This window comes from Coturnix japonica, chromosome 2 (assembly GCF_001577835.2).
Source record: "Coturnix japonica isolate 7356 chromosome 2, Coturnix japonica 2.1, whole genome shotgun sequence".
NCBI lineage: Eukaryota > Metazoa > Chordata > Aves > Galliformes > Phasianidae > Coturnix > Coturnix japonica.
In genome coordinates, this window is record NC_029517.1 from 39,357,926 (window position 1) to 39,381,072 (window position 23,147).

General features: G+C 44.1%; 2 protein-coding genes across 2 annotated transcripts; both read left to right on the forward strand.

The window, feature by feature from the left end:
* Nucleotides 1–714: 714 nt before the first annotated feature.
* On the forward strand, nt 715–9,633 carry LZTFL1 (leucine zipper transcription factor like 1). Its single transcript, XM_015854154.1, has 10 exons — nt 715–841; nt 1,312–1,436; nt 2,200–2,394; nt 2,568–2,628; nt 3,454–3,522; nt 4,485–4,550; nt 4,688–4,765; nt 6,874–7,047; nt 7,819–7,922; nt 8,668–9,633. The coding sequence occupies exons 1-10, from the start codon at nt 839–841 to the stop codon at nt 8,684–8,686; spliced, it is 894 nt and encodes a 297-aa protein (XP_015709640.1). The 5' UTR covers nt 715–838; the 3' UTR covers nt 8,687–9,633.
* A 2,776-nt stretch (nt 9,634–12,409) lies between these two features.
* On the forward strand, nt 12,410–23,112 carry SLC6A20 (solute carrier family 6 member 20). Its single transcript, XM_015854150.2, has 11 exons — nt 12,410–13,129; nt 15,510–15,650; nt 16,216–16,307; nt 16,746–16,973; nt 18,087–18,197; nt 18,627–18,868; nt 19,107–19,269; nt 20,009–20,213; nt 20,771–20,930; nt 21,175–21,340; nt 22,009–23,112. The coding sequence occupies exons 1-11, from the start codon at nt 12,844–12,846 to the stop codon at nt 22,156–22,158; spliced, it is 1,944 nt and encodes a 647-aa protein (XP_015709636.1). The 5' UTR covers nt 12,410–12,843; the 3' UTR covers nt 22,159–23,112.
* The last annotated feature ends 35 nt before the right edge of the window (nt 23,113–23,147 follow it).

The window sequence follows — 23,147 nt, forward strand, 5'->3', positions numbered from 1 at the left end:
AAAACAGAAGAGCCAGGTAAGACTGGGCCAAGATATGAACCCTCCTTAGGATGCTGGATGTACACTTGTTGCCATTCTTTGTCAACATACTTTTGGAATACATGCATAGAGTTTTACTGAATGTTTTCACCTGGGAGTGGAATTGAATTTGGCATCCTGTGCCATCACAGGTACAGAACGGAGTTGTGAAGAACATTTATTTCATCACTGTGTCTTCCACCTGGTTGTAATGATCATCATCAACACGATTTCTGTTTGCCACTTTGGTTTCGTGTTTATTTTGTGGAAAGCAAGTAAAGCAAAGATTTTAGGAGTGTCCAGGTTTCAGTTTTAGTAAGCAACAACCACCACGTATGCATCTGTCCAACACAACATTATCAAGTTCCTTGACAGTTTGGGGTTCTTTCTTAAAAGAGCTGTTAATCCATACTTAAGAGTTACTAATCTTGTGGCAGTTATTCACTGTGACATCCCTCAGTGCCAGGGTCTTGGGCATCTCCAGGGACAGTGCCTGCACCACCTCCCTGTGCAGCCTGTGCCACTGCAGCACCGCTCCCTCTGAGGAGAAATTCTTCCTCATATCCAACCTGACCCCCCAAAAAACTACAGCAGAACATCTGGGGGAATAAACCCCCCCCAAAACTACAGCAGAACATCCCTATGGGCGCAGCACAGTGACGCTAAGGAGACAGCGCCGGGGGGCGGCTGGCGCTCGTGAGGTACACGGGCCGCAGCCAATCGGACAGCGGCGAAGGCGCTCGCGAGGCTTCGTCCTCCATGGCAACGGCCGGCCTGTGGTTCCAACCGCTACAACCGCCTCCTCGGCCGCCGCGTCGCCATGGTGAGTGCAGGGCTGCGGGGCTGCCGCGGGACTCGGAGCTATGGCTGGATGAAAGGCTGGATGGATGACCGACCGCAGAGCTTGCTTTGTCACCCCGCACTGCCTTTGCTCTCGGGCTCTGTGCTCCATTTCCAGCCCTGAAAGTTACGTTGTCCAGTTACAGACCTGTACATGCAGTTCGAGGATGGGCTTATCCCAGAGCTTCCTCTCCACAGAGGCCTTATGGTTCTCATCCCTTACTGCCTTTCTCCTCTGGCTCCTCTTATCCCTCTTTTATGTGTGCTTCCTTCGGGTGCTGATGCCTTTAAAGGAGAGAGCTTATCTGATTACATATGTGGAAATACGGTTATATTTTAACATACTAGTTAGTTAATATTATAACCCTCTGAAAGGCAACTCTTGGCAATACTTACATTCCTTTCTACTTATTTCAGTGTACATTATCTGAATGCTTGCATCCTTATCCGCAGGCAGAGTTGGGCCTTAACGAGCACCACCAGAATGAAGCCATTAACTATATGCGTTTTGCTCGTTTCAAGCGTGGCCTGTGTCTCAAAACAGTGGATTCGTGCTTCCAGGACCTTAAGGACAGCAGGTACCAGGGGGTCTGTGTTGTGTGATAAGATGGAAGGAGTGCAAATAGTACCAACTCTATTGGAAACAACCATAGGTTGAAATACTCTATGAGATGGCTTTTCTTCCCTTACATTTGTATGTTCTTATTGATGAAGGAATGCATTAATGGTTTTAAGTTAAAGCAGGGAGGATTGAGGTTGGATGTCAGGGGGAAGTTCTTTACCAAGAGAGAGGTGAGGTTCTGGAACAGGCTGCCCAGAGAGACTGTGGATGCCCCAACCCTGGAGGTGTTCAAGGCCAGGTTGGATGGGGCCTGGGCAGCCTGTCCTAGTATTAGATATGGAGATTGTGGCAGGGCATTTGGAGATAGATTGATTCTTGAGGTCTCTTCCAATTTGAGCCATTCAATGATTCTATGGTTCTATGATTCTATGAAGGAGAGCACAATAATTTTTCCAAATGTCAAAAATCAAGTCTTTTAAAAACTCAGTTGTACGAATTCTTAGAAATGAACACCTGTAGTTTGACATTTCCTTATACCTTACTTCTGGTGTGTGCATTTCATGTGAGACTGTGAGGAAGTAGCATTTATGATTTTAGTGTTACCAACAGAAAATATAAAGACAACAGCCAGCTACTAATGTTATTAATAACTGCTGACAGTGGACATCTTCAGAAGGACATTGCATTATATACAAGTGATATCTAATGTTGTGAGGTCTCATAACAGTGCAAAATCAATATCTTTGTCAGGGGTAACTTACCTTGACTTCTCTTTTCAGGCTTGTTGAGGAGACCTTCACAGTTGATGAAGTGTCAGACATGCTGGATGGGCTGCAGACCATTGTACACAGTGAAGTGGAGTCCGAGCTCATAAATACAACATACACCAATGTTTTACTTCTGCGCCAGCTCTTTTCACAGGCTGAGAAATGGTACCTTAAGTTACAGACAGACATCTCTGAATTGGAGAATAGGTAATGTATATTAGGCTGTATTTTCCATGCCATTAGATGACATTATCTATTGCATTTATTGCACCTGCGTGGGACTTCTGTACTTCTCGCAAGGATCTTATGTTCAACAAAAAGCATTAGCCTGGTTTGGTTCATTTATGAAATAAATGCCTCCCTTTGCTTTTGTTTTCAAGAGAACTGTTGGAACAGGTTGCTGAGTTTGAAAAGTCAGAATTTACATCTTCAAACAAGAAGGTAGAGTTCTATTTTAAAATACACTCATAATAATATGGAGTCATGGCAGATGTTTGAAACAGTGATTTAATACTGCTTCTTTATGCTTAAAATAGTAAAAAAGATGTTCAAAGTAATCTTAGAAGTCTTCAAGTAGCAGCATTTTACAGTTCAGCATCAAGGCTCACACTGAGTTGTCTCAGCTGTTTCCAGACTGCAGATTCTGTGCACTCTGGGCATGCCTCATAATCCTGATCCCAGAGTCGGCCAGACCAGGGATGTGCTGGAGCCTCTGCTCCTGGGTTCTCTTTCCCTGGAGACTGGGGTGAAACTGGGACAGGCAAGTGTCTGGGCTTTGTCCCAGCCTCACCCAAACCCTGCAATACAGGTGTGACTCTAGCTTATCTTGTATGATTGGCAAAGTGGTTTACTTGTTTTGTAGCTTAAGTGTATATTTGGTTAATAGATATTGTATTTGAATACTTAAAATAGTAATTAAAATTATTTTAACCTCTGAGAATATACAATTTTTTACTTACAAACAATAAAATATATTTTTTCTCTCTTCTGAATTCTTCTGTCCTTTGGTAGTTATGGCATCAGTAGTCTTTTGTACATTCAAGTTTGCATGTCTTCTTACTACATACAGTATTTGTGTTCAGCTTTAGCCGAACAGTGAATATGTGATTTAAGAGCCAAGGTACCACTAAAAAATTAAATTGAAATAAAATAAAAGATGATTCATTTGTTTTGTAAAAGAAAATTGAATGCATTATTTTGCAGACTAAACAAATAGTTCTCTTCCTCCTGCATGATGTAATGGTTTAAACTTTATTATTTGTTTAGCCCAATGCAGAGCTCATTAAACCAAAACTGGCTCCCATAAATGAAGGAGAGTCAGAGCTGCTAAACAAGGTAAGGATTTGTCTCTTGATTCATCTGTAGTTGATGACTTGTCTGTGTATTTGACTGACTGTTGAGGTACTTCTGGAAAGCACCTGTCACTGTTTTAGATGTCACTGTAATAAACCCCAGAGTGTAAAGCAAAATGCTAAAAAATAGATTTTGTAAAGCATCTTATGTTTATTATGTGATGGTGGACTCTCATATGTATTACTGTATTGAACTTCCTTTTACAAAGATGTTTTGGGCTCTTCAATGACTTATTTTCCAATTTAATTAGTGAAATGAGTAGAAATCAGTACATAGTTTATGTTTTAAGAGGCTTACATTGCAACAAGGAAGTAAATTAAAATTTGAGTCTGGCTGAAACAGTTCTGTTATCAAACATTAGCTATGCAAGTCAGTCCTATTTCATTCAGTCCAGCATCTCACCACTCTCATAGTGAAGAACTTTCCTCTGAAATCCAACCTAAATCTTCTCTCCTTGTCCTGCTGTTATCTACTCTTGTAAAGAATTGACTCCCCTTCTGTTTGTAGGCTCCCTTTAGGTACTGAAAGGTTGCAATGATCTGCAAAATATTTACATACCTACTGATTCAAAATACAAGTGAATAGCAGTAGAGAAAACTGTATGTCCAGATGCATAGTTTGGTATATTGGGAATCTTGATACTTACAGGAGAGTGACTGCACCAATCCCAATTCAGTAAACTAAGGAGTAAATTTAAGTGAGAGAACCTGCAGGTTACAGCAGAACTGGAGACTTAGATTTTTTGCTGACAGAGGCAGGAAACAATAATTTGTAAGGTAGCCTTTACAAACGAATCAGTAGTCCTTATCAGCAAGGCCTTTTTTATAAGCATTTACAAGCACAGTTGCTTTCCTATGCAGTGAAACACATTTTCTTACTGGAAGTATTTGGAAAATTCAAAATAGCACAAGTCTGTAAACTCTTTCTGTTTTATTTACCCAAAGACAGTTGCTTGTCTCCAAGAAGAGAATGAAAAATTGAAGACCAGACTTAAGACAATAGAAACACAGGTAAATTTCCTGTAAGCTCGGATGCTTACTGCTGGTGATATATCTTTACAAAATCTAAATTAGAATTGCATGGATATTATTCTCATGTTTTTAATTAAAACACATATACGAGGTGTTACATTTTCCATGTGTTACAGGCTACAGCTGCACTAGATGAAAAATCCAAACTGGAGAAGTCACTGAAGGATTTGCAGATGATCCAGGGAGATCAAAAGGTAAATATAACTAGGATTTGCACTCCAGTCGCTGTTCCTTTACGCTATTGCTCATGCATCTAAAATGTTGGTCTGCATGGTATGTTTCTTTTTCTGGCAGATAGAAAACTACAGGCTAGTATTGTGTTCCTGCTAACATTGTCATACACGTGCTGCTCTGTCAGTCAGCAGATACTGCAATCTGCTGGTTTATCTTATGACATACATTTTGTGTCAAATAGACCACGGGTTGTTCTAATCAGAAGTGTCATTCCAGGTACTGTCAGAAAATAGTATTCCAGAATACATATTCTTAAGATCGATGCCTGTATTAACAGATACAAATATAGCTGTGTGTTCCTTCCCACTTAATCTCTTATATGGCAACAATAAAGCACTAATTCAAGCATTATCACATCCAATATCAACATAGACTTACTTCATCTCAGTTCAGACTTTATAAACCTAAGAGCTTACAGATGTGTCCTGATCCCATATTCCTAAAGATTAGTTGGAGTTTTGCTACAAAAGGCAGTGAGCAGGGCTCAGGTGACAAAGCTTTGATCACCTTTTTACTACTTGAAGTTATTAACCTTTTGTGTAAACGTTGATTCAAACATGGCGATTTTTTTTGCTGCAGAAAAAAGCCTAAAAAGTCAGCACTCTTGTAAGTTATATTTTTATCCATACCCTTATTTTGATCATTAGAATTTTCCAAAGTGTGTCATTTTGCAGTTGTTTCTTAAATCTGAAACATTTCAGTGCAAACTTTTAGCAACATTAGAGCACTTCAATCCCATTGTTTTGAGAGTCTCTTGAATTCCAGCTGTATTTACATTTACAGACTTGAAATTCAGTATCATAAAACATTTCCACTTTGATTTCCTTATTTTAATCTTCATTTCTTTTTATTTTGCTTACTAACTGGTTTATGGTATGTACTTGTTTTTCTTAGTACTTATCACTTATATCTAGTAACTTTCAAAGTCTGTATTCAATAATACTGTTTAATAGGGAATTTGATTTATAATATAAATCAATATATTGAATATATTTTCTTTATGTGTTTCCCTAAGCCTTATATTATTAAAGGTTTACTACTAAAGGATTTTATTAAATCCTGGGCAATGGTACTTGTAGTTTTAAAAGATTGGAAGCAAATCTATTCCTGCTTTTCTGGTTAAATATGAATTTGCCTGAATGTCAGGGCAGCCAAGTACCTGCAGCTTTCATATTCAGACTTACTTCTTATCTGTCACTTTTTTGTCCAGCTCTCACTCTGTGTGCATGTGTATGTGGTTGAAACCAGCTAGGAAATATAGCTCTAATGTATACAACTTCATTTAATTAATGGATGTATTAGTTATTTGGAGAAAATGCTATATTTTATCTTGGACTCGATCTCAAAATTCAGAATTCACTTTCTTCTGTGCAGGTACCATTATCAGTTGGTTTCTTACACTTAATACAAAGGAGCAGAGCTTCCTTAGTTCTAGATTTCTCTTCTTTTTAAGGTGCCAGCAGTTGAGCCTCATCCTGACTCCCTGTGGTTTTGAGAGTACGAAATTTAGCTTTTGTACCTGGGAGTGGTTTTTAAAACGGAATCCACAGAACAGTTACATGAATATGTTTTGTTACCCAGGGCCGATTGCCAGAAGAGTTTGGGTTGTTTCATCTAAGAAGGAAACAAGAAAGCTGCTTCACAGGCTGTGAAGATTCCTCTTGAACAGTGCAGTATCAGTACCTGACTGATAACATAGTCCTTAACACTTCCATCCTTCCCTTCTTGTGAGATGCTTCATTGTGTGGTTTCACCTCACATCTAAAGAAGGGAAACACAACATCTTGAAACATCAGCTGAGCAGAGGAGCCATTTCATCTGTCTTTAAAATGCATTTATTAACAAGTTTTTCCTAGTTAAAAATTATTCAATGCTTTATCCAACTTTGTTAGTTAACTTCCTTTGTTAAATGACTTTCTCACTATAGCACTTCTAGGTCGTGCTTTACAGGAACAGAGCAAATGTAATTCATAAAAACTAAGGCATTCCCTTTTCTGTGGCATTTTGCATCTGATACTTCAAGTATTCGTTTTCATTTAACATATTTTAAATAATTCTTGTTTTGAAGACTGATGGAAACAAGGATATCGTTGAATTGGAGAATAAAGTGGCAGCTTTGAAATGTCACTATGAGAAGACTTTGAATGATTCTACTGCAAACCAAAAAATCCTGGAAGAGGACTTGGTGACAGCAAAGCATGACTTGCTTAAGGCTCAGGATCAGCTGTCCACAACTGAGAAGGTTGGCATTTTATTGTGATATAAAGTTCCTTACTCACTTTTTACCTGATCGATAAGTGAACAAGAACACAACAGAGTTTATTGGGTATCATTTGTAACTTAATTTTCATTGCTTACTGCCCATTTTTGTTACTTCATTGGGAATGTTATGTATAGAACAGCAAAACCAGAGTGAACATCATGATTTTAATGAAATAACATTTAATAATTGCCCCTGTGCCTGCCTGGAAATTTTTGAATGAGAACAGTGTTCTCAGTCTTCAGAAGATTTGTCTGATTTCCATAGAAAATGAGACTTGTGTTTGTCCTTCCCACTGAAGTCTTTTGAATCTACCAGCTGGTTTCTACCCATCATGAAAGGGTAGATAAACAGCAGGACAAAGGGAAATGGTTTTAAGTTGAAGGAGGGAAGATTTAAATTGGATATCAGAGGGAAGTTCTTTATTATGAGAGTGATGAAGTGCTGGAACAGCTGCCCAGAGAGGTTGTGGATGCCCTGTCCCCGGAGGTGTTCAGGATCAGGTTGGATTGGGCCCTGAGCATCCTGCCCTAGTATTAAATAGGGAGGTTGGTGGCCCTGCCTGCGGTGGGGCAGTTGGAGCTTCATGATCCTTGAGGTCCCTTCCAACCCAGGCCAGTCTCTGTTTCTGCATTTGAATAAGGAATAGAACCACTGTTCTGAAACTTGAGGAGGAAAAGGTCATTTAAAAAAAAAAAATGTATTAGTCAGTTTTCCATAATGTGTAATTAATATGTTGGTATTATTATGTAGGAATTAGAGAAGAAGTTTCAGCAAACAGCTGCATACCGCAACATGAAAGAAATGCTTACTAAGAAGAATGAACTGATAAAGGAGCTACGAAGAAGGCTTTCCAAGTAAGTGCTGTTCAGTTGGTCCAAACAAGATCCATACTCTGCTTCTATATATGCTTTTATAAATATAAAACTCTCTCTAAAAGCAGATTACAGACTTTCCCTTGGGTTCCTAGTAGGCTGTTCCCTGATTTTTGACAAGCCAGTCCTTTTAGATAGGTGTTAGGTGAATGGGATTGAGTTGTGCCTGCAAAGTATCAGTGAGTGTGGTAGTTAAGCCACAGCAGCAACACTGAGATACGGATAGGAGATGTACCGTCTACTTTGGCATGGTCTTATTTCTTCCACATATCTTTATGGGAATGATAAATGGCACAGCATGTAAGCAAGGTTAGGCTTATACATGATAAACAAGGATATGTGCTGGCTTTACATCATGTAGAAAACTATCCTTCTGCAAATGGCAAGTGGGCATTGGCAACATGGGTACCTTAGATGTAGATGTGGATGGAGAACAGAGAACAGAGGTAGAACTTCTGCTTGTATTCTGGGATTAGTGTGTAGATTCTTGTTGGTGCTTTCAGTCTTATCATTTAGTAAACTGTCCAGTTTTAAAAGCAGGAAGTAGTCTGGAAATTATATACTATAATATTGTACTGTCTGTGCCCTTAGGCATTTGTTGAATCTTGACAGGGTTGCACCACTAGTGGGAGTAATTCATTACGTGGGTTTCATGTTTCATTTGGAGACCAAGTTCCTCAGCTATTTTCTACTCCGTTTTGATTTAATTATTTTTGTTAATCCTCAGGTATGAGCCAGAAGACTGATCTATCGGAAGCTGACATAGGAAGAATGTGGAGAGTGGTGTTATTTTTTATCAGATTTTGTTTAAAATAGTTTACTATCTGCTCCTAGTGCTTAAAATAACTTCCTATTAATACTAAAAGGATGCTGAAACTTCTACCTTACTTCCTTATAAACCCATGGTTTATAGCTGTTAGTTTCTGCAGCCATGTTTGAAATGAACCATCAGCATTCCTTGAGAAATAGCAAGCAGCATCTTATTGAAGATGTGAGACAATTCTTTACAAAAAAAAAGGAGTTTATTTTTGTTAAGAAGAGGGGAAAAAAAACAAGTATTAGATTTTTAGTGATATCTTTGAGGTGAAAACTGGAGTGGTTGTATTAGTACAGTTCATGTAGCCTTTAAGTGCATTGCTTTTGAAAACTGCATTGGTAGCAGTAAGAAGTAGGAGGGGAGAAAGAAAGAAAGAAGCATGCTGATTCTGTGGCACAGAATTAATTCACACTGAATATCTGATCTCTCTGCAAAATGTGACCAGGAACATTTTGCTAGAGGCTATTCGTTAGGGAGCGAGAGAAATGTGCTTTACAGGAGAAGCAATGGACTCTAAGGGAAAAGAAAACAAACCAAACACTAGTTGGAGCTGTGCTTTTTCACCTGAATTTATTTGAAACAAATGTGAACATCAGAATACAGATTGATTCTTTTTCCAATACTTTTGGTGTTAGAGTGACAATCTGAAAAGGCATGAGGAAGTGGCTTATGGAGCAGCTTTCTTAAGAAATAAGTTATTATAGATACTTCCACATCCTTTCTTGTTGTAACCTCCCTAGGAAACAGTTTAAAGTCTTCAGAGAAGACCTTGTATTTACCTGGCAGCCTCTTTACGGTGCATTGGACTTATTCATTTTTTTTTTCTGTTCATATGTATGTTATATGTTACTCCAAATAAAAACAATACGTTTTAAACTATTGGATCTTTAAGGAGCTTCTTTTGAATAGGATTGCTTTAAATAGATTTTTAAATACTTTTAAATATTTGTAGAAAATAGCAGCAGAAATTGCTAGAAATGCTACAGCCCATCAAACAACTACAAGAAAAGCGTTCCAGTGGCAGGGCTTGGAAGAAGTCTTTGGGTTAGATATTAGCTGACGTTTACAGTGCTTGTCTCAGGAGCTGCTTGAGCTGCAATAGATCCTTTTCCTCACTCCTCATTGGGCAGAGCTGTTAAAGTTGCTCTTGTAGTCATGCTGCAGTCAAATCTGTCATGCGAGTTCTTTTGCTGCCCTTTTCCCCCCAGTGGTTAAGGAAGACAGGAGTGGGATGGACTCCTGTGTCTGCAGCTTATCACTGTGTGATCTCTTCAAATCATATGGAGAACTGTGCAGTGCAGAATGGAAACACCAGCTTTGATAACTTCTTATCTTGCAGATTGCCATTTTAGTGAGTATGAGATTAGTGTGATTGCTGTCATTTGTGTTGCTCAGCTGCTAAGGGAAAGGTCTCATTTGCAGCTCCTGATAGAAAAGTATTTATCTGTCTGCCTGCCAAAGACCCGAGTGTTACACAACAGCCATTCCCTTTTTGCTGAGATAGGCACGATATTCAGAACGTGTCTGACGTTTCTAAAACTTTGCTGCTTTTTCTACTACGTAAATTCCAGCGCTGCTGTTACCAGCCTTTGGAAGTTCATTATAGCGTTCAAGCGTGCACTGTCCATTTCCTCCACTCCAGCTGTGAATCCCCTGGTTATGCCCAAAGGAAATATTTAAGAAGAGAATTTCTCCATAACTGGCTGATCTGCAGGAATCGACTCCCTTTCAAGACAGTTGGGTTTTAATTGGTTTTTGTTGGTTGGCTTTGTGTTTGTTTTCTTCGTAGTCTATTTGGTTTTGTTTTGTGTTGTTTTGTTTTGTATTTTTGGTGTTTTTTTTCTTGCATATTTTCCATGGGAACAAAATCTTGGCAGCTCAGTTTTGCTAGTATTGACTGTGACAGCCAACAAATAACCCAGCGCTGTAACCATGACGTGAGCGCAGCAGTTGGTCATTAATAGATGAGCCAGCAGTGCTGCGTGCTACCTTCCTAATGAGACACTATATTACCCAATGCTCTTTAACTGTTCATAAAGTGCCCCTTAATCTGTTTCTCTCTTGGATAACGCACTTATTTCTTTATGTCATAAAGAGACTAATAGACTGATGTCAGAACAGCTACAACTTGTGCGTTTCCCACACACATTGCTTTGGGAAGTGTAGCAGAGACACAGTGATGAGCTGGAGGAATAATTGCAATCCTGCCATCCTAGTCACTGCCTGGGGGAATAACTGAAATCTCCAGCTACACAAGGGACAATCAACCAGCAGCTGTTGTGGCCTACAGGTTCTCAAAGATCTAGAAATCCAGCAGGATGCTTTCTCGCTCCTAAAGAAACATGGAGCTTAGAGTAGTAACTGTGAACAGTATATCCAAGCAGAAAGACAAATATTCTGGTGTATCCATTCGAGACTTACCTCTGTCCCTCCAGATAAAGCAAGAGTACTCACCCAACCCAAAGAAAGGAAACACAAAGACGATAAGATTTTGATTGCATAAGAAATAGCATCTAGATTATCTGAGGAGCATGTGGAAAGTCCTACAGCAAGATATTGAGCTCTGTTTATAATACTGGCATTCAGGAGAGAGGCAATGACACATTTTGTTGTATCTGAACTTTCTGATCTGGCCTGATCTGTGCCAAGGACACCACACCTCTTTGCCCGCACAGCTTTTCATGTAAACTAGTTTGAAATGTAATGGGGAGGAGGGACATGGCCAAAGAAATGTTTAACTTGATTGTCCTCATCAGCTGCAGTAATCTATTCATACAGAAGCATCCCAAGTGCTAGCAATGGGCTATTTTTAAGGCTCTCCTTCCTGCGAGTTAGTTATTAAATGCTGTAAGTTATTTATAAGCATCATTTGTAATAAACCCCACAGGCAGCAAGGAATGTTTTGTCTTAATCACTTGCAATAGTTTTCGTGGTGTGAGATGGTTAACTATATCTGGGAGTTTCTCAGCAACTCCTTCAGTTTAGTGGCTTTTGGACCTAAATTTGCCTCAGATTTTTCCTTTCAGCAGAATTTGGAGTTATCTACACGATGTATTTCCAGGGCAAGCCATCACCTTGCACATCTACAGGCAAAGCAGGAACAGCAAGGATGCTGCATGAGAAGCATGAGCTCCCTCAGACTATACTGTGGAAAGGCCTGGCAAACCCAGACACTAACCCAGTGACCACTTCCACTTCCAGCAGCACTGAAACACACCATAGAAACTGGTTACATTTATGTGAGATGCATAAATCTCTTGCAGTCATCTTTTGTGGTTGGCTGACAGCGGCCAAGAGGGTGTTGTCTGTAAAAAGGACCTAAAAGTGTCCCAGTCCTGCCCTGAGAGGAGACACATTTAGATATCTGAAAGGAGGAAGCTGAGTCCTTGGACTTGTTCAGCCCTTTTTTATTGCTGGAGACGCTGCTGGTTGTCTCCTTACTGCAGAGCTTGAGCTCAAAGTGTACCTTGGCAGGAGCCCAAGCACACAGGGTTCACCTCCAGGCCTGGCACCTTCAGGCAGCCCAGGGGCCTCCTCGGACCTTCTGCCTCCACTGTGGGCCACATTTTCCCAGCGGTCTCTCTCTGCTTAAAAAGTGCTTTAAATTAGCAGCCTCTCAGAACCATTTCTCTGCAGCAGAGGGGTTTGAGCATGTAGGGAGAAGAGCCTAGGCTATGGCTCAAGGAAGTGCTGGACTCAAGGCTGGGGACCTGCCTGGGTAACAAGGACAGTTCTGGGGCTGCTTCCAGGTGCCCAAGGACCTCCTGAGGACCACGGGCACTTTAAATAACAGCCAGCTCCGACAGCCTCTGCAACCAGCCTTGATGGTGCAGAAACATCTTCCCCGTGTCATCAGATCCAGGCACACAGACACACCCCACAGAGAAGGCAGCCATGTGGAGAAGCCTTTGCCAGCCCCACCATTGCTTCCTTCGTGTGTCAAGTCAGCGCGTGAGCAATGAAAATCTCTGGGCTCGCCTCCTTCCCAGAAGTGCCCATCAAAGCCCAGGCAGCTATTCACCCAAAGTACCAATTTTATAGTGCCGTGTGTGTCTATAATCTATTTACCAGCATTCCTACTTCAGTATGTGCCTGTTAATAAGATTAGTAATTAAAAAGCTTGATAGGAATTGGCAAGCATGCCTCCGCCTTGCCCTCCCCTCACAGCCGGGCTGGCGTGGAGGCGGTGCGGGGTTGGCAGAGCACCTGTGGGCCGGCAGTGGCAACAGGACGGCTGCCCACCTGCAGGACATGGAGAAGGCTCGGCCACTGTGGGACAACCCTTTGCAGTTTGTTTTCGCCTGCATCTCTTATGCCGTGGGGCTGGGGAATGTCTGGAGGTTCCCATATTTGTGTCAGATGTATGGAGGAGGTAAGTGCGGTTTACATGTCTGGCTTTCTGCCTCTGGAAGTGTGATGATGAGCTCCAGAAGCATTTCGTCCTTGTTGACCTCACCAGGGTCCGGAGCAGAGCAGGATGTCAGGTTTTTCTTCTGTGTGTTTCAGGAGGAAAGTTAGTCTATATAAGTATAGTTGTCTCTGGCTTTGTCTGCTTTGTTTTATGTGTTCTTTAGCATAAGATGTTCACCTGACCCTCCCACTGCCCCTACACAGCACTCATGTCTCAGAAGTACAAGGGAACAGTGGGAAGCCCCGTGTTTTGTAAAAGGAATGGAGCAGAGTGAGAACTGTAGGTCCATATGATATTTACGTATTGCCTTCCTGCCTCCTCGAGCCACTCTGAAGGCACCAGAAATGACTTCAGATCCTCACAAGTTCACTGAGAGATAAATGAATCAAGTAAGAGGTGGGGAGATGCTCACACTGAGTTGATTGAAGGATCGGCTGTAACATATCAAGGAGCTGTCATTAATGTGTTATCCTTGGTATGAACTTTACTCCGAGAGGTGATAACTTGGCTCCAAAGCTGCCTTGAGTTTGGATGAAAATCCTCAATCAGCAGGAGTTCCCGTGCTAATGTCCCACAGGGAGCTTTGAAAATAGGGAATGAACGGGCTAAAAATGCCCATCCCTCTCCTTGGTCCAAACTGGGGAAAGATAATATCCAAATCATATGGCATCTGTGGATGTTGTTCCATAGAAATTGAAAGTTGGTCAATTAGTTGACTGAAAAACACTAACAATCTCTTCTAGTATATAACTGCTTCTGGTTTACTGTCATTTACTGAAGAACTGCCTGTGCAGAAGCTGCCTGTTTTCATAAACCATCCCAGTTTTACACTGCTTCTCATGCTGTATACATTGTCAGAGCACTGAACCCATCTTACTCATGCATTAAGTGACATGATCAGTATCATTTACAGTGTGTCTGCTTCTGACTTTTGTTCCTTTCAGGAAAGAAGCACATAGAAATGTTTCAGTTATTTTTTATTCATTTTGCACAATGAACGTTGACTCGTGGTTTGCTTTTAAATCCAGAGGTGGTGGGATTTGGTTCATGCTGCTTGTTGAGAAGCCAGCTCAGTGCCGGGACCACATCACAGCTGCCCTGAGGGAAACTAGATGATCACTATGGTCCTTTTCAACCCAGGCTATTCAATGATTCTGAGGGCGAAAGTGATGGATGGCCGGATTCTGGGAATACTTTTTGAGACAGAGGTTTGGAGAGTAAAGGCTTCATGTCTGACATTGAGCTCTGGCACAACACTCCTGGTTAAACTTCCCCGGGCAGGAGCAGCTCTCCCTGTTGATATTCTAAAACTCCCAACAGTGGGCTTTGCTTCCCCTAATTGCTTCCACTGCCCTCTTAGAAAGCATTGAGTGCCTTTCCAGGGGGCCGTGAGACCCACAGCAAACATAACAGTGCTGCAGGAATTCAAGCTCTGGGTATGCCAGGCACCAGGGGATGCTGGCAGCTGCCCCTTGGCCTCCTCCTTGTAGGGAGCACAGCCAGCTCCGTCCGGCCCAGCAGATCAATTGCCTCCCTTGCAGCATAGGAAGTTACCTAACAGGCTAACAAAGGCCTTGTTAATAAAGACAGAGCCAGGCGGTAGGACATTAATTCCGAGAATAAACCGGATTATTGCTCCGTGTTTATTTCCAGTCTTTTGCTTTGGCTGCTGCCAGAGCCCATTCCGCTGTGCCACTGCACCAAGCCCATTGCAAAGAATGTTAATGCCACAGATTAAATCCTAAATAAGAGATATTTACGTAAATGTTTTGGCTCGCTGTAAAAAGAGAACCAGGAAAAGCTTCAGGAAGAAATCCAGGGTTTGGTCAGTCAGCAGCTCTTTCTTGAAGGGGAAGGATTTTGTCTTCTCACCAGAAATCCAAGCTGATGCACATCCTTCCCCTCAGCCTCCTCCCTCCATCCTGCCAGGCTTCAATACATGACTTAAAATCCTCCATTCAACACAGATATTGCTGTTGCTTTGCTCTCCATCACAGAATGCTGCATGTGAAGCACTGATTGTTTTAGCACCTTTCAGAGGTCAGGCTGGCATGTTGTTACCTGTTAACAGCTCTGCACATTGCTCCGGCCGTTAGTGACCCACAGTTGAACAACAGAAATCACAGCCCTGCCAAACGCCCATGGAAAATTCCTGGTCCTGGCCAGGACACCTGCTGAAACCCCAAGAGATGTCCCTCAGGCTGTGTCGTGCTCCTGAACAAATGAGTTGCTGGGATGGGAGCCAACCAGCCACCACCACTGGGGCAACTTGACTGCTGAGAGGGCAACGTGGTATTTATGGGCTGACAGTATGCTGGACACGGCCTGTTTTCCCTTGCAGGTGGCTTTTTGATCCCATACATCATCATGCTGATCGTGGAGGGGATGCCACTGCTCTACCTGGAGCTGGCAGTGGGGCAGCGCATGCGCAAGGGGAGCATCGGAGCCTGGAAAATAATAAGCCCCTACCTCTGCGGGGTTGGTATGTCCTCTATTTCCATACGTTATTTAGTTGCTTTTTGTTGTTTTTTTTTTTAAGTACTCAAAGAACACAGACAATTTGTCCTTCAGAGATGAAAGCAGGCAGGAGATGGGGTTCCAGCAGGCTGAGCAAATACAGGGCATTTTCCCCCTCTCTCTCCTAACACTGGAGCTGAACCTTGTTCAGGCACAGAGGCTTGAGCCCCACTGCCCTGGGGCAGGCTGCCAGAATGGTGGCGGCCTGAAGATCAGAGCCAAACCCAGACCCAGGCTGCCATGCTGAGCATCAGTCCCATAGAGCAGCAGGATGGGGCTTTGGCTTCCCCCCTGCAGCTTTGTGTTTATCAGAGCTCAGTCCTTGCACCTTTATTAAGACATGAAATCACCCCCATGGCCCAAGTAAGTTTGCTTACATGTTTTGTTGTAATAATAAATTGTATGTTCACTCTCTGGGTGACTGAATCATAGAGCTCAGTTCAGGACAGCCCTGACAGGAGGAGGAGGCCATCTTGCCATGACTGGCTTCTGGGCTTTGCCACTGACCACACACTCTCTCCCACCCACAGGCGTTGCTAGTGTGGTCGTCTCCTTCTTTCTCTCCATGTACTACAATGTGATCAATGCCTGGGCCTTCTGGTACCTCTTCCACTCCTTCCAGGTACGTGGACACCTGGTGGTATGGCTTAGCCCCATGGAGGATCCCAAGGGCTTTGCAATGGTACTGGACATTGCTCGGCTCTGGGACAGTCCACATCATGTGCTCCAGGGCACGAGTTCAGTCCTCTGGGAGAAGCTCAGAGCTAGGAGATATGCTTGTCTCCAGCAGGGATGGTCAGAGAGGTTGGTCATAGGGGAGAGGGTTGGTCCCTGGGGAGAAGGTCATCCCTAGGAGATAGGGTTGGTTTCGGGTAAGATGATCAGAGAGGCTCAGTCCATAGGGAGAGAGAGAGTCATCTCCAGAGGAGAGGAGAGCTGTCCCCAGGCCTTACTACCAAGGGACTAGCATAGAGCCAGGTGGTACAACATAGGGATGAGCTAGCCCCAGGGAAAAGCTTCCCTAACCTCTATTTCTGCTGCTGTCCTCCCTCCCTTCCAGGACCCACTGCCATGGGCCGTCTGCCCCCTGAACAGCAACCGCACAGGTTACGAGGAAGAATGTGAGAAGACGTCTTCCACCCAGTACTTCTGGTACCGACAGACCCTGAACATCTCCCCCTCACTGGAGACCAGTGGGGCCGTGCAGTGGGAGCAGGCGCTGTGCCTGACACTGGCCTGGCTGGTGGTCTACCTCTGCATCCTCCGTGGCACCGCGTCCACAGGCAAGGTGAGGGGCAGGCACCACCCCTGGAGGTGCTGACTGTGGCAGGAGACATCTACTCCTCAGGCTTTGTAAGAGAAAAAGAGGTCTACATGGCCTTTTTGCTTTCTTTTTATCTGCAGCAGAAGTTATGAGGAGGGGGAGGAAAGAAATGTCCAGGGGGCCTTCACTAAGAACAGAGCTGAGTGCTGTAATCCATAAATCGCATTAGACAAGCACAGAAGCCCAAGACTGCAAACTAAGAGCAACCTCTGAAACTTGCTGCAGCTGGGTTTGTGGGCAAAAATGACCCCAGTAAAATAACCAAGATGTACTGACATTGCATAGCAATGGAAGGGGCTCCTCAGTGCAAGAAAGAGCAGCTCCAGTGCATTTGCAGCAACAGAACAGAAGAAGGGTTTATGAGATGGGAACAGGGCTGTCCTGCTGAGGAACTCAAAGCCTTTCAAGACTTGAAAAGCCTTTCAAGTTTTGCTGCAAGGAAGAACAGAAACCCACTTCTTCTGGGAGCAGCTGCCACCCAGCCAAATGCAGTAATGTCAGGTTTCTTCCCTAGCGGCATTCCAACGTCAGAAGAGGTTGGCATGGCTCCATTGAGCCCACCCTCATACTTGCCCCTGGTTTGTAAGTCAGTTTTTACACAAGTTTTTAGATGAATCATCAGGATGTATGCAGAGAGAGGCTGCTTGGCTTCTCTCTCTTTTGTGGTGGCTTAGATTCAGGTTGATCAAAAGCTCCTACAAAACAATTGAAAGAAAACCTGAGTTACACTGAGTGTCTTTCTTTACATCCAAATTAGGATGTTGTCATTTCAGCTTGATTTTGACCCCTTATGAGGTCTGCAGTCCTTTCTCTTAGAGCAGATGTTGACCTTTGATGGGCAAACCAATGTTATTTCACTAAATGCAGAGCTGAGCTTGGAAAAGCTATGAATGCTTTAAATTTGTTCTTAATGAGAAGACCCTTGGAACAGTAGCATGGATCTTTATGAACAAGAATAACCTAAATCTTCAGTTAGATTTACCTAAAAATAGTTGTTTAAAGGGTAGTACAGATAACAAATACAGTAATGGCAGTTCTTCATGTGCACTACTGAGATGTTCCCCCTCCTTCCCATAGGTTGTCTATGTCACAGCCTCCTTGCCATACTGTGTTCTCCTCATATACCTCATCAGAGGACTGACACTCCATGGAGCTGTCAATGGGTTGATATACATGTTTACTCCAAAGGTATGGAAAAACTGCACCGAATTTTTACCTAAATGTTCTTAGTGCGTAGGTCTTCAAAACGTGGCAATGCTGCCTTTCTTCATTATGGAGTTTTTCCATTGGTAGCCCTGGTGAGATGTCTGAAAGTCTCAGCAGTCAGCTGCTGCTGGCCTCTCCGCTACACTGCCCCCACCTCTTTGCTTTCCTGCTGTGAAGGATGCCCTCTAACGCCACCTGCAGTGCACTACTTCCAAACTGAGCACTAATCCTGCCAGAACTATGGCCCTGTGCTAGAAGGGGTGTGCAAAGGGACCCGAGCCAGTTCCCTTCACTCCAGGGTGTGGATGTAACCTCATCACTGTTTCTGTCCCGGTCCCTGTCCCTGCAGTCTCCAAGGGGCCATACAGAGCGTGCAGCCTCACATCCCCATCCTCCCATCTGGTTTTGCAGCTGGAGCAGCTGTCGAACCCCAAAACGTGGATCAGCGCCGCCACACAGATCTTCTTCTCACTGGGTCTCGGCTTTGGCAGCCTCATTGCCTATGCCAGCTACAATGATCCAAGCAACAACTGTGAGCGGCATGCCATCATCGTCTCCCTCATCAACAGCACCACGTCCATATTTGCCAGCATCGTGACTTTCTCCATCTACGGCTTCAAGGCAACGTTTAACTACGAAAGCTGCATAAACAAGTAAGAGAGAGCTGGGTATTTTGTTTACTTGTTTGCCACCAGGAGCCATTCCTTCCAAATTAAAGGGGAGGTGACCAAACAGCAGCACACAGCGCCAGATTTAGGACTGCTCTAATAAAGGTGATGATGCCATTTGGATTGAGCTGTTCTCAGTCAGCACTCACCCAGCATCTTTCACTTGGCCCTGGCAGCTCTGTTCCATCTGCAATGGGCACTAAACCCCTGCCATCCACCACAGGGTGATCCTGCTGCTGATGAATACTTTTGATCTGGAGGAAGGCTCCTTGACAGCAGACAACCTCAGTGAGATGAAGGACTACCTCATGGCTGCCCACCCACAGGAGTATGCCCAGTTGTCACCCCACCTGAAAAACTGCAGCTTAGAAGCTGAGTTAGACACGGTAAGAATCAAGGAATTATTAAGGATGGAAAAGACCTCAAAGATCACCCAGTCCATCCGCCAACCCACTCCCACCATGACCACATCCCTCAGTGCCACATCAACAGGGTGGTGACTCCACCACCACACTGAGAAGAAATGTTTCATAATATCCAACCCGAACCTCCCCTAGCACAACTTGAGGCCATCCCCTCTCATCCTATCACTGTTACCTGGGAGAAGAGGCCGACCCCCACCTCACCACAGCTCCTTTCAGGCAGCTGTAGAGAGCCATCAGGTCTCCCCTGAGCCTCCTCCAGACTGAACAATTCCAGCTCCCTCAGCTGCTCCCCATAAGACTTGTGCTCCAGACCCCTCACAGCTTCATTGCCATTCTCCAGACCTCAATGTCCTTCTTGTAGCAAAGGGCCCAAAACTGAACACAGCACTCGAGGTGCAGCATCACCAGTTCTGAGTAGAGGGAAGATTACATCTGTGCTCCTGCCGTCTGCGCTATTTCTGATACAGTCCAGGATGCTATTGGTCCTCTTGGCTACCTGGGCACACTGCTGGCTCATTTGCAGCCAGCTGTCCACTAACACCTCCTGGCCCTTTTCCTCCATGCAGCTTTCCAAAAGGGCTGCTCTGCACTTTTGTCTGGGCTTCAGTCCCCCTTTTGTCATGTTCTGCAACTAGGAGGATTTTGACCTCCCTCGGTGGCCAAGCCTCCAACTCACTTATTGTTTCCTTCCTGCTGGCAGGCTGTCCAAGGAACCGGGCTGGCATTCATTGTCTACTCAGAAGCCATCAAAAACATGGAGGTGTCCCAGCTGTACTCTGTGCTCTACTTTGCCATGCTCCTAATGCTGGGCATTGGCAGCATGCTGGGCAACACCGCCGCCATCCTTACACCCCTGACTGACAGCAAGGCCATCACCTCGCGCTTCTCTAAGGAGGTGATCTCTGGTAAGTGCCTGCCATGCAGTAGCCTTAGTCACACAGGTAGAGCAGGTATACATAGCATGGTGTCCCACAGCCCCTCAGCATCCCTCTGTCCTCGAGGAGAGAAAGGCATGGAATCACAGAATTGTTAAGGCTGGAATAGACCTCTAAGATCCTCTAGTCCAATAGTCAATCCATCACCTCTACGCCCATTAACCACGTTCCTCAGTGCCACATCCACGCAGTTCTTGAATACCTCCAGGGATGTGACAACCAGCTTCCTGGGCAGCTGTGCTACTGCCTCACCACTCTATGAAGAAGTTTTTCCTAATATTCAAATGGAACCCTTTCTCTCCTCGAGGAATGCCAGGGGTGGCTTTCATGTCATGCATGCTGCCACGTTGCTAAGTACTGAAATGCAGGCCTGAAAATACAATGTGGTGCAGAAGCAATCAAGGGGGAAGTAATTCAGGCTTTCTCCGACTCCTGCAGCAGCATGCACTCCCATGATAAATACTACATGCCTCTCATGTGGTTTGATTTCCAGATATAAGGGAAGGGTCTCTGTTTTATCCATGCAGGTTTTGTGTGTTTCATTAACTGCATCATCGGCCTCATATTCACCATGGAGGCTGGGAACTACTGGTTTGACATATTCAATGACTACGCAGCCACCCTTTCGCTGCTGCTCATTGTGCTGGTAGAAACCATTGCTGTGTGCTACATCTACGGGCTAAGAAGGTAACAGCTCAACACCTCCTTTTCTCATTGCCTGAGTGAGGTGGGAGGGCGGCTGCAAGCCAGCAATAGAAACACCACCTGGGGCTGAGTTTTTCTGCTAGGCTCTGCTCCCAACAAGGTGAAGGGGCCCCTTCATTCCAACCTCACTCTCTAATCCCCATGAAGCAGTTTTTCAGGCAGCAGTTCTTCGCTCATTACCCTTCCCGGCCAAGTGCTGTGCTCTTGTTTCTGTTTTACAACACAGGTTTGAGAAGGACCTTTACACGATGATCGGACGCAAGCTAAACTGGTACTGGAAGGCAATGTGGGCTTTTGCTAGCCCTCTGCTCATTATAAGCCTGTTTATATTTTACCTCACCGACTATATCCTCACAGGAACCCTTCAGTACCAAGCATGGGACGGCACACAGGTAACACAGTTGCTTTGTTTAAAAAAAACCCTCTCATTAATTCCCTCAGGACCAAAGTACACATTACGTGTAAAAAAATAATAATAAACAGCACTATTTTAACTGAACAAAGCTGCTGCTGGCTTTCACAACTAAAAGCTTTCAAGATCGCCACAGACATTTTTCTTCATGGCCAAAATGCATTTGTAAGAATGCTTAACTGCGTGTTTATCCCCAAGGAATGACTACTGGATAAGCAATTACAGGCTCATAACCTTCTGTGGAAATGTTCCTCGCAGGCAGGAACAAATTAAGCGCTTTGTTTTCGTGCCACTGCTTATTTTGGAGCCTGCAGAGGGCCTGCCCTGCTGACCAAGTGTCAGCGTGAGCTCACGGGCCCAGGAGAACGAAGCCACATGTCCATGTGGAGCCACCTCATTAAGAGAAGCAAGACAAAGCCAAAATCACACGTTACCAGCTACAGCAGCTCTGTTCTCGTTATCAGTTCTAAGGCCATGAGGTGGGACAAAGAAGAGCACTGAGGACACTCATGAGCTGTCCCACCTCAGGCAGCAGTGCCCTGTGCTTCTCTGCTGGCCCATTTAAATAAACACATGTGGCCATGCTGGAGGCTGGGCTGACTTTGAGATGTGGCAAACCAGACCCAATGCTGCTTTTCTCCCTTGTAGGGGCAGCTGGTGACAAGAGACTACCCCAGCTACGCCCTGGCAGTGATAGGGCTGCTGGTGGCCTCATCCACCATGTGCATCCCCCTGGGGGCACTCCTGACTTTCGTAAGGAAGAGACTGAAGAGGGAAAGAGTCTCCACTGTTGCGTGAACACAGAGAACTGGATTGGAAAAGACCTTACCCGCACCACCAGTGATCGGGCACTTCTGGATGCCAGCAGCAACCATTACTTGTAGCAGCTACTTAGAGACAGGAGAATCTTGGGTGCTATATTTACCAAAAAGTGCTCTCGGGAGTTCCCTCAATGGTACAGAAAACTCTCCTGAAACAAGATGAAGCTTTAATATGGTCTTTGTAAGAAGGGGAGAAGCAGAACAGCAGCTCGCCAGTGCTCTAGGTAGCATGAATTAACCAATGCCATCTATTAGGCAATTCCCCACTCTGCTGTAGCACTGCCTATCTGGAAAGAGGAGCATCCAAGCAGGCATGTTCCTGCACTGAAGTACAAGCAAATATCCCTGCCATTCCAGAAAGCCAACGCTTAACCGCGTGCATTATATGTCCAGCAATGCAGTTTATATCCAAGCTGCAGAAGTTCTTGTTGCCAGAAGCAGCAAACTTCCAATTGCAGCACACAGTTCTGCCCTGCGCTGTACTTTTTGCTAGGGATGCACTAAACAAACATTACAAATGCCTGCAATTAATAAGCTGCCTTATAAGCCAACCAACACCCATATGCCATACAACTAGCTCTGACAAAGTTCATATCCAAGTGTGCTTTAATTTTAATCATGAGATGCAACAGTCCAGCAGTTCCACAGAACTGTTTCATTTGCCTGTGTTAATGTTCTGTAGAAGTACCGTGCTTAAATTTTAAGGGTCGTGTAGCAGAAAACAGTAAAATCTCATCTATGAACTTGTAAAGAGGTCAGTGAAGAACACAAGAGAAATGCTCACGGGACACAGGTTTTAAATGCAGCATCTTATTTAACCATTAGAAGATGGTAGTGCCTTAGAAAAAGAGGGATTTCATTTCAAACATTCTCAAAGCACATCAACGCAAGTTTATCTCCTGCAAAGAGCAGGAGCTCATTTCACAGCCCTGAGGGGTGGATGAAATCTTGAAAGCCATAATCAAC

Excerpts from the sequence above, each read along its gene's own strand:
- LZTFL1 (XM_015854154.1), top strand. Across the intron at positions 2,395-2,567 it reads ATCTCTGAATTGGAGAATAG|AGAACTGTTGGAACAGGTTG; the intron begins GTAATGTATATT and ends TTTGTTTTCAAG. Across the intron at positions 4,766-6,873 it reads TGATCCAGGGAGATCAAAAG|ACTGATGGAAACAAGGATAT; the intron begins GTAAATATAACT and ends CTTGTTTTGAAG.
- SLC6A20 (XM_015854150.2), top strand. The coding sequence starts at position 12,844 with ATGTGCCTGTTAATAAGATTAGTAATTAAAAAGCTTGATAGGAATTGG. Across the intron at positions 18,869-19,106 it reads TACGAAAGCTGCATAAACAA|GGTGATCCTGCTGCTGATGA; the intron begins GTAAGAGAGAGC and ends CATCCACCACAG. Across the intron at positions 20,214-20,770 it reads CTCTAAGGAGGTGATCTCTG|GTTTTGTGTGTTTCATTAAC; the intron begins GTAAGTGCCTGC and ends TTATCCATGCAG.